The sequence below is a fragment of the Coenobita brevimanus genome, chromosome 61, assembly GCF_032717465.1.
Source record: "Coenobita brevimanus isolate Jiangsu-jjx chromosome 61, ASM3271746v2, whole genome shotgun sequence".
NCBI classification, from domain to species: domain Eukaryota; kingdom Metazoa; phylum Arthropoda; class Malacostraca; order Decapoda; family Coenobitidae; genus Coenobita; species Coenobita brevimanus.
In genome coordinates, this window is record NC_137014.1 from 40848862 (window position 1) to 40859552 (window position 10691).

Consider the following 10691-nt stretch of genomic DNA (forward strand, 5'->3'; position numbering starts at 1 on the left):
AATGAGGGAAAGGGAACACCGGAGGAATCCGCCAGTCAAAATGGAGGAGGAAGAAGACGACTGAGATTGAGGCCAATGAGAACTCACACAGAAAAGCCAGTCGAAAGTTCTGCTCCTTTGTCTCCCCGCAAATTCCTCAGGCGTCGCCCCTCTCCCCTGACAACTGGGGGAGAGGGGCAAGGGGGAGTAAGGGGCAGGGGAGAAGGAACGTCGAGGGTGAGGGACAGGGAAGATGGTCAGGGAAGTACTAGGGGAAAGGAAGAGGATAACATAAGAGTTAGGGGCCAGGCTGATGGTCAGGTGAGAGTGAGGGTAGGCAAAGAGAGAATAAGGGGAGGGAATGAGGGCCAGGGGAGAGTGAGGGGTGGAGGGAGGGTAAGAGGAGGAGGAGGAGAGGGCCAGGAGAGAGAAAGAGTTAAAGGAATCAGTGAGGATGAAGGACCTGAAAGTGTTAAAGAAGAGGAAGAGGACCAGGGTACACTAGGCAATGAAAGTGAGGGTCAAGGAACAGAAGAGGACCAGAGAAGAGTAAGAGGAGGGGAAGAGGGCCGTGGGAGAGTACGAGGAGGAACAAATGAGAGAGAGAGAACAAAGGGGGAAGAAAAGGAGGTATTTGAGAGTGAAAGTGAGAATCCTGCACATGCAGAAGAAAGTGAAGATGACCAAAGAAGAGTAAGAGGAGACGACACGGAAAATTCAAGGACAGGGACCCACAGAAGAAGACGGCCCCTACGCCCAAGAATCACTCTGCCTCCCCCTATCACCCACACCAGGGACTACTTCAGGCACCCATACGACACCCTCACCGACCCCATCACCTCCACCAACCTCACCAATACCACTACCAACCTTCCCTCTGCCACTACCAACCACCCCATCACCACTTTTCCCAGGCTTGCTACCACTACAGCCACCTCTGCAAATAGCACTAGAGCTTCCAGTGCCTCTACTAAGCTTTCTGATAAGTTAGCTTTGAGTACCACAAGGTCAACCTCTACCTCCAAACCAACAACTACCACTACTACTTCTACTACGTCAAAATCTACTCCTTCTTCCACACCTGCTGTCAGTACTTTCAGACCTCCAATCACCACTTCAAGACCTACACCCACTACTCCCAAATCTCCCACCACTGTTTTCAGACCATTTTTCTTTCCTACCAGACCATCTATTACAACTTCAGCATCTACTACCACCACTTCCAGGCCCTCCACCACTACCAGTAGACCAAGTACCACTCCCTTTAATCCTTTTACCTCTACTCCTAGATCTACCACCACAACCAGTACTATCACCACTACCAGGCTGTCAACTACAACTACACCTACCACAACAACCACAACTACCACCACGACCACAGAGCAATCTACCACCTTAGCTGCAGCCTCTGCCCCCATCACTTTAGCCGACCTGGCTGGCTCCCCAGGTGGTGGAGCAGGACGGACCAAGACGCCAGAACAAGTTGTGATTGAAAGCCTGACGGAGATCATGCGAGCGGCGACCAACAGCAGCCGCAGCAAAGACAAGGTGTACAACATTGCAGCCAACCTGGAGGCGCTGAACAAGAGGCTGGCAGAGCAAGGCATCCACATCATCCATGCTGAGGTGGATGGTGTAAGGATCAAACTGGACAACCGCACACTTACCCGCCCCCGGACTCGAACACGCCCCCGCCCATTTCCATTCCCTTCACCCACCACCTACCGACCTCTCACGACCCAAGCCACTCACACCGTCACGGGAGACAAAGTATCCACGTCCATGAAATCGTCGTTCTCCTTCCAGACATCGAGCACACCGGCAATAGCAGAGTCAACACGAACCAACGAGGTGCAGACCACAACCAGTGAGGATAATCTGGCTACTATGAAGCCGCTCCCTCCAGCTAAGGATTCCTCTTGGCCACCTCTCATATCCTCACACCTTCCTGCTTCAGAGGAAGATGCCCACAACTCTTCAAACAATACAACACACCCTGGACTCCCAATAGCACCAGTTAGAACCAGCGGCCCACAAGCCCATCCTGATCATGAGGATGTGTGGAATGGTGCCATATCGGCCACAACCACCGTCCCTGCCACTGTCACCACCCGCACCCGCTCCACCACAGTGCCCATCACAACTCACTCACCCCGCCCTGCTTCACCCACTCCAGCTATTGGTGATGCTGCCACCACAGATGAGTCTAGTGTCATAGGGGGAGATGGAGAAAAGTCCGAGTCTCGCCCTGCCGTGGTACATCCCACCGCCCATCACCGACCCACAGGCTTGCTGTCAGTTGTACAGGCAACTGGTTCAGCCACCCCCGGCACTTCTGCTACTGTGGAGAGTGTAGAAGATTCAAACTCTTCTCAGCCTAAGGACGCCTCCTTCAGCGCCGTTTATGTCAGTGTATTGGCTATCATCCCTGCAGTGGGTTTGGCCGTGTTTTTGGCCAAGAAGTACCTGAAGAGAGCGCAAAAGGCTCTGCCAGAGAGCGAGGAACATGGTGAGAGTGGCTCACCTGTCACGCAACACACCAGGCAGCCCTCACATTCCACCACGCTGGTTAGTATGCACAGTCATTCGGGTATTCATTTGTGTGGTACTGGAAAGTGGTCTTGAGAATATACTACCCTGATACTAACTGGAGGAGTGAATGTTTGTTTTTTTACATAGTATGATTTTTTCTCGTTTTTATGTAGGTTTTATATATAGTTTACATAAAACTGCATGTAATCATTCTTCACATGAGTAGCCTAATGTTTTTTTCATCCACGGTAGGCTACTCTCAGCAGCGGAGAATATATATTTCATTAGCCACTCAAAGTACAGCGCAGAAGTAAGAGCCTACAGTTGGCAGTATTTTCTGATTTTTTTTTTTTTTTTTGCTCCCGATGTTGCAGGAGTCTGAGGGGTCATCGTCAGTGGAGGCCAAAAATCCCAAGTTCACACCCTGGGAATTCCCGCGCTCCAAGCTGCGCCTCGTGTCCGTCCTGGGAGAGGGAAACTTCGGCGTGGTCAGTCTGTTACATCACCTCGTATCACACTATTTTTCGTCCACCTTAACTTGGCAGACTTTTGTCCCTTTGCAGCCTGTCTCGCGTACCTTAGGAGTAGAATAAGACAATAATGCGATTCTGCTTCTTTTCCATAGAACTTCCTCGTTACTAGTGGCGTAATCAGTAGCCTTAAAATCTCAAAAAATAAAAATAAAATAATAATAATAATAATAATAAAGAGAAAAAAGGATTTGCTGTAAAGAATACTGTATTTCATCAGACCAATGAGGTTAATTCTTTCCTTTCATCTCAGGTGTGGAAAGCAGAGGCACGGGACCTGTGTGCATGTGAGGGTGGCTCCGGGGGGACAGGGGGCGGCGGTGGTGGCGGCCCGACGGTGCTGGTGGCTGTGAAGGGGGTGAAGGAGGGCGCTGGGGCCAAGGAGAAGAACGACCTTCTGCGGGAACTGACCATCATGCAGCATCTCGGCCAGCATGTTAACGTCGTCACGCTGCTCGGCTGCTGCACTCAACAAGGTAGGAACGGCAGTCCTTCCGATAATGCATTTTATTATGTTCTTGGTGTCTGTAGACGATTTTACTCAGCAAGGAAGAGCCCCTAAGTAAAGAAGTTAATGAATGCTGTTTTTAACCACTATGATTTAAGAATCACATCCTAAGGTGAATAATTCGTATATGAAAAGAGTAAGAACTAGAAAGCACTCAGAGAGCGCATACCTCCGCCAATGCCATTTCCATTAAAAAGGATGCTGATCTGGATCCGTGGAGATAGGATCCGGATCTGGATCCCCCCCCAAATTTAGTCAGTTCTTTCTTGGCCCATGGCGCACCCTTCCACAGAATTTCATTGAAATTCATTGAGAACTTTTTGAGATATTGTGCGAGATAGGCCCTACCCCGGATCCGCCCCAAAATTTAATCACTTCTTCCTGGGCCCATGGTCCACCCTTCTACAAACTTTATTTGAAATTCATTGAGAAGTTTTGGAAATATCGTATGGACAAACAGACAGACAGAGACAAACAACCATAGGTGAATACACAACCTCCTCCAACTTGGTTGGCAGAGGTAATAAAATACGGTACGTCACTTAACTCAGCCAGTCACTGCTGTCTGCGAGTTTACAGTATTAACTTCTACTGAAAGAGAACATCATATATATATTTATTTTATACCGTATAAGCTACTTTCAGACAGCTTATTCAGCGTAGGAGAGACTCGCCAATATACTGTAAAGGGTTAGATATACCCATCACTAACTTTTTCAGTACTCTACATTCCTCCAGAGTTGAATAAAAACATCTGGTGTCGACTGATTGAAATGGTTAAACCCTGGTAATGCTAATCATGGAGTGATTCATCTGTTGCTAGCTCTAATTGTTGAGCTGAGACAACTCCAAGTCATTTGATGGTTAAGTAGTGTCTCCATTGAACCTTTTGTTGGTAAGGGTGCATTTACATCCTACAGTTTAATGTGGACATTGCATGAAGTTTTTGTTCAGCTGAGAGGGACCGCAGAAGTTAGGGGTTTAAACACGAATTTAATTAACCCTATTGTTGTTATGAATGCTCCTACATATACTGCTTAATTTCTTCAGAATTATGACATATTCTTTTTTACTGTTTCCAAGTGACTTTAACTAGTTTAGAATGAAATTTTTCTGCCTGGGGGAACTAGGTATAGCCTACATTAACCTCCGTAGTACACGACCTCATTTGTAAGCTAAATAAATTCATCTGAAGATACGAAAAATTAGCTATAGAAGTTATCATCGAACTGAAGAGGTTAGCCAGTATTTGACACCTGGCCAAACTGGGGAGGTTAGGTACAGATTTCATTAACCCATTCAGGACAAGTGATCCTTCATGATCTGAATAAAATCTTCTAGAGGTAGCAGGAAGTGAGATCATTAGGGTTGATCAGCAGATGAGTAAGATCATTAGGGGAATAGGATTAGCAGGACTTAGATCAGTAGGAGAATGAGATTAGTTACGAGATTAGCAGAGAGTGAGAACTTGAAGAAGGGGAGTGAGATAGGCAGGATTGAGATAATTAAAAGTACATTCGCAGACTAAAGGAATTAACTCTCCTGTCCATTACCCCTTAGAGCCGCACTACGTGATCATGGAGTATGTCATGTTTGGGAAGCTGCTGAGTTTCCTGCGAGACCACCGATCCCGCCACAACTACTACAATTTCTCACCCGACACCGCTGCCCTCACCTCCAGGGACCTCACCCGTTTTGCCTGTCAGGTGGCCACGGGATGCGAGTACCTTCAGGCCAGAGGGGTGAGTCTGTTTGCAGCTGCATTGTTCGCCATTACATTCATTATTTTCGTATTTACCAATGTATCAATTGTCCATCGGTGGTTTCAATAGCTCCTTGACTCCATTCTCCTCCCTCAGTATTTACGAATGTATCTGTCCTCAACCATCAGTCATCAGTCATTTTTACTGAACCCATAACTTAACATTTTCACCTATAGATCATCCATCAGGGTCTTAGTCTTTACTCAGCTGTCAGTAGTCCTTCTTTAGTGACTCCTTAACTTTTCTACCTACAGATCATCCACCGGGATCTGGCAGCACGTAACATCCTGGTGGACCACAATAAAGTCTGCAAGATTGCTGACTTTGGTATGGCGCGCAGTGTTAAGGACCTCGGCAGCGACATATATGAACAAAAGAGCAGGGTTAGTGCACATAAAGGGTTGTATTTTAAGTGACTTCTCTTCGTTAGTGATTTATGTTGCTGTTGACGAGATGGAGGGATGAGGTGGAGAAGTGTACGAGTGAGGGTGTGTAAGGTGGGGAGAGAGCAGCATGATAGAAAGCAGAATGATGAAGAAGCAGTTCGTTTGTGGCCACCCCTTCCGGGATCAGGGTGTCTTGCTATAGGACAGATCGATGTTACTGACGCAAACAATGTCGACAATAAGTTTATGTAAAAAGCATGCAGGGTGTAATACAAAAAAAAAAATTACCAAGGAAGAGATGCTATGAAGCCTCCTGTGCCACCTCAGTTACAAACCAGAGACGCATAGATACACTCATGATCAAAAGTTCTCTCACACTTTCCTGCTGGTCATGGTGAAAGGGATTACAGGAAATACTTTTATGGGATGGTAATATGAGGCGCAGAACAAAAGAACCTGAGAAAGATGGCTGCTTTCTGTCATGTTTGCCACGAATTTTTATGACTGGCATATTTTACTTCCATGAGAGAGACGAGTGAGACTTGTAAACAAGATTTAAGTTGTTTTGCATCATTCTGCCAAAATGCATGTCATTGATTTAGCCTTTCACATGTTACCTAGGGAGCTCTGCCAATCAGATGGATGGCACCTGAGTCCCTCTACATGAGCATCTTCACACACAAGTCTGACGTATGGAGCTTCGGCATCCTCTGCTGGGAGATCGTCACTCTAGGTAAGGCCAGACGAAAGTGTTAGAAATTATATAGTACATTATAACAGTAAACCAGCCCCTATTTCTCTGGACGTACTGAACTGTGTTTGCAGACTTCAACAACCAGTTTTGTTAATCCAGAAGGAATGCTGGCAGTTAGGTGGTTAAAGCCAATTTTCTTCGCATTTTCACTTTCATAGATACACTCAAGCATAGCATTTAAGCTAAGTGAACAGTAGATTATTTATTCATCTGAGAGAAATCCTTGTAGTTTAAAGGTTAGTAATAAGAAAGTACCTTAATATCATGACCTTTATCCCTTTAGCTACACAATCTCACCTCATTTCTGTCCGACTCTCTAATACAACAGTTAACTGATGCCCTCAGTCTTTCATATATGCATGTGATCAGCACTTGAATGTCTTTCGTAGCCTGTCTTTCTTACTGTCTGTGCCCTTCAATTTTTTAAATGCAGTGTGACCAAACATCTTATAATGAGCAGAACTTCAATTTGACTTTCTTTTCTTTTTCTTTTTATTTTCCTTTTTTTTATTTAAGGAACAAGTTTTACAGACTGTAGGCCATGGTTCCTTCCTTTTTCGCTTTGAAAATAACTAACATATGGTACAATATGCTACAGTCTCCTTTTTTGCGCAACATCCCTTGGTCAGCCCCACAGTAAATATTCCTTGCTTCCACGCAGGCTCGACCCCTTATCCTGGGATGACTGCACGAGAAGTAATGCGCAATGTACGAGAGGGCCACCGCCTCGACCGACCCGACCACTGCCGCCCAGAGCTCTACCGTATCCTGGCCCGCTGCTGGCACCCTGACCTCAACCTCAGACCAGCCTTCTCTCAGCTGCGGCAAGAACTAGCACAGCTGATTGACCGCTCGCCTGTCATTGACCTTGAGAACTTCCCTGAAGACCATTATTATTCCATGTTACAGAATGGTGAAGAGAAACTGTAAGAAATAGGAGAAAAGAATGAAGCTGAGGAAGATAGACACAAGTTGATTTTACTGTATGAGAGGATGAGGGACGTGAGGAACAGATGGAGAGAGGAAAACTTGGAGAGAGAGCTACGGAGAGACTAGGACTGAAGGAGAGAAGAGGGATGTAGAGAGTGAGAAAGTGTAAGAGGCGTCGAGAAGCAGAGGGAAGGTGGGAGGGAGAGTCGGTTAGAAAGAACGAAAGACAACTGATCGTTAGGTGATACCTATACACTTTAGGCTACTACCTGCCACTCCTGCTCCTCATTCTAATACCATTGCTGTGTTATCCGTCTTTTTGTCCTAGAGTTTCGTGGTTACGTTGTTTTGATTTCTGATATTTATGCATTCTTTAACGTGATTTGGTATTGTTTTATTTTTTTCACTACTCCCTTTTCATCTACCATTTCTTGATGGCTTTTAAAGTTAAGAATCGTGCTATTTTTTGCTCTGGTAGCTTGTCTTCAAATCCTAGCTTTTCTTTAATTATTTTCATGTACCTGTCTTCTACATTTCATATATTTTGTGTAACCCATCATCTTTTATGGTTGGCTCTGTTATTGTCTTTCTCCCATTGAATATCAGCACTGTGTACCTTTTACCCCATCTATTTCTCTCTCTGATTTTGTACTTAGGTTCAATTTATCCTTTAAATTATCTTGAATCTAAATTGCTGATAATCAAAAGGGTTGAAATCCTGCTTTAATTCAGATCTCCAGATGTGAAGAAGGGGTTATTGACTGGCTCTACCATTTATCTATCTATCAGTCAGTCTGTCTATATCTGTCTATATCTGGGTCTACCTACCTATCTGTCTGTCTGAATGTATATCACTTCGCCAATTACACCAGTCAACCTCCTTCCGTGATTTTTCTGTTTAGGTGTTTGTCAATCATCTTCCCTCCCCCACCTTTTTTTGTCTCCCACCTGTTCACCTCGTCTGTAGAATAAGAGTGAACAGACAAGCGGGTCTTGTACGTACACTCTCCCTCTCCTCTCATTGCGGTAATTCTGAGTTGGTATATCTCTCACAGCTGTACAAATACCAGAAGAAGTTGTGTCATGTATTACAAGTCATCAATTTGTGTTCACAGTTTTGGTGTATACTGCAAAGTCAATGCATATTCTTTGAGTTTCATACTCGAGGTTGACTTTGATCGTTTACTTTAATGTGATGAGTTTGCCGTAATTTATCAAGTTGCATGCGTCTGTTTTAATAAGCAAAATTTATCCGTATCATTCTCAGTTTTTATCCACGTCATCTCATCTGTTTTTGCCGAGTTCTTCAACTTCTTTTTTATGGTATTATCCTTTTCTTCGTTTACATGTGCAACTTTTATGCAGTCTCTTTATACATCTCAATTGACAGATATTTTATGTTTACCAAAGATGCTGTATTAAAACACTACCATACTTTCTGAGTTTATCGATGTTTCTGCAGTAGGGGAAACGTATAGAAGATGAGTATTTTTTTTTTTTTTTTTTCGGTATATTGGTTTATGCAGGATTTTGACAGGTACTGATGTATTTATCCTGTTATTAAGATTTTTGTATTTGCTTTTCTTTACTAGGAAATCCTCGCCTTATCCTTAGGTGGGAAAAGATTTCTAGATGACGATGGCCTACTTAAGGGGAAAAATGTCCTTTTCTGTGGTTAAGAGGCATGAAGTTTAGTGTCTGCAGATCCATAAACCTTACTTGTACTTAATCTATCTTGACTTATTTTATATGTATGTTTGTTTTCTGTGTATTTTTTTCTAAGACTTGTAAATATTCATGTGTACATGTATATAGCATTGTTGACATTTTTGGAGATTTATATTATTGTATGTGGGAGCTCAGTCTTGCGTTTCTCATACTGTCGGTGTAAGTTGATGGAAACCTACAGCCTTTCAACCCATGTTCTCGAAAATATTTACTGGTAATAGCCCTATTATGCTACTGTAGAGTCGGCTTCGCTAAAAAAAAAAAGAAAAAAATCAAAAGAAATCTATAACTTTTCAGAACAGCGCTTTTATTGTAAGTAATACAGTTGTAGTCAGTTCTGCATCAGTTTATTGTTGCTTAACTTTATAGGCATAATAATATCTGTAGGGTTATTTCTCAAGTATTCTCGGCTGCACTACAATCGGTTGCATTTCCAATCCTTTTCATCAGCTCACCACACTTTTAAATGTATGAAAAGTAAGATAATCCTGTATTTATGTTCATACTATGTTTCTTAATCTCCCATTGCAGTATTTATCCATCTTCTCTTATGAGTACCCGTGAATCATTCATCACGTACTTACTCCAGAAAGGTACTTATATATAGATGAGTTGTTAGTTCAGATCAAGATGCTAAATATTCAGAGCTATGGAGGAAACATTGTGGGAAGTTCTCAAACGATATGGAGAAAGAAGGAAGCTCCCGAGAATGTGGAAAGTATTTATATTTATTTTCCTTAGTGTTGCACATAGTATTTGTGTATATGAAGGAAAATTAATTTTAATCCTGAACAGAAATTTATGTAAAGAATGGCACCATCTTCGTCATCCATACTTTATAACAACAGCTAGACAGGAAGGGAAATATAATTATCTGACAGCTTTTGTGTGATAAACAGATGTATAGAAACGTTTCTGAAAGGAAAACATGTCCGTGGGAGTATTATGTTCTGAACAGTTTCCGTAATTACAGATTGTCAAGCAGTATAGGTGTTAAGTTGATGGTCTGGTCCTTGTCAAGTTCGGTAGATGGGAGAGAGAGAATGTGATGCACGTATGATATTTTGATTTGTGTTGGAAAGCTCACCTATTCAGACAGGGATTATTAGTGGTGGTCTGACCTAGTGAAAGACTGCACTCCAGAGCTGGCCTTATAACATTCTCAAATGAAATGTTTGTAATTTCCCAGGACTGTTCGGTGTGATAGTAGGAGATTACATTAAGAGTATATTTCCCTGTGAACATTGTCAGCACACAGCTTGGTTAGGCCTTGTAAATACAGTTTTATCTGTTGTGTGTACAGATTATTTTTTATATATTGTATTTGATCATTGAAATAAATAATGATAGAATGTGAAAATATGTTGTTTTATTTTTGGAAAATTACGGCAAGTTTGAGAGGACTGCATGGCCATTGTGTGTGGAACTTTTGCTCATCATCACCATCATCATCACACTAAGCCTACCGGTATACTGTATAGGAAGCTCTCTCTCAAATGCTGTCCCAACCCAACCCAACCCAAACAAAACCAAATTCATCTTCAATCCAAAACCAGTGTGGGACACAATTAAGGCAGGGTG

The 10691-nt window shown here is 43.3% G+C and overlaps 1 protein-coding gene across 1 annotated transcript in view; it reads left to right on the forward strand.

The window, feature by feature from the left end:
- LOC145403774 (uncharacterized) overlaps positions 1-7564 on the forward strand; it is a 143119-nt gene extending 135555 nt beyond the window's left edge. The window contains exons 6-13 of the mRNA XM_080275451.1: positions 610-791; positions 1323-2547; positions 2886-2999; positions 3295-3517; positions 5110-5291; positions 5567-5695; positions 6320-6431; positions 7114-7564. Coding sequence (XP_080131577.1) covers positions 610-791; positions 1323-2547; positions 2886-2999; positions 3295-3517; positions 5110-5291; positions 5567-5695; positions 6320-6431; positions 7114-7382 — 2436 coding nt within the window. The 3' untranslated portion in view covers positions 7383-7564. The remainder of the gene's footprint in view (positions 1-609; positions 792-1322; positions 2548-2885; positions 3000-3294; positions 3518-5109; positions 5292-5566; positions 5696-6319; positions 6432-7113) is intronic.
- The last annotated feature ends 3127 nt before the right edge of the window (positions 7565-10691 follow it).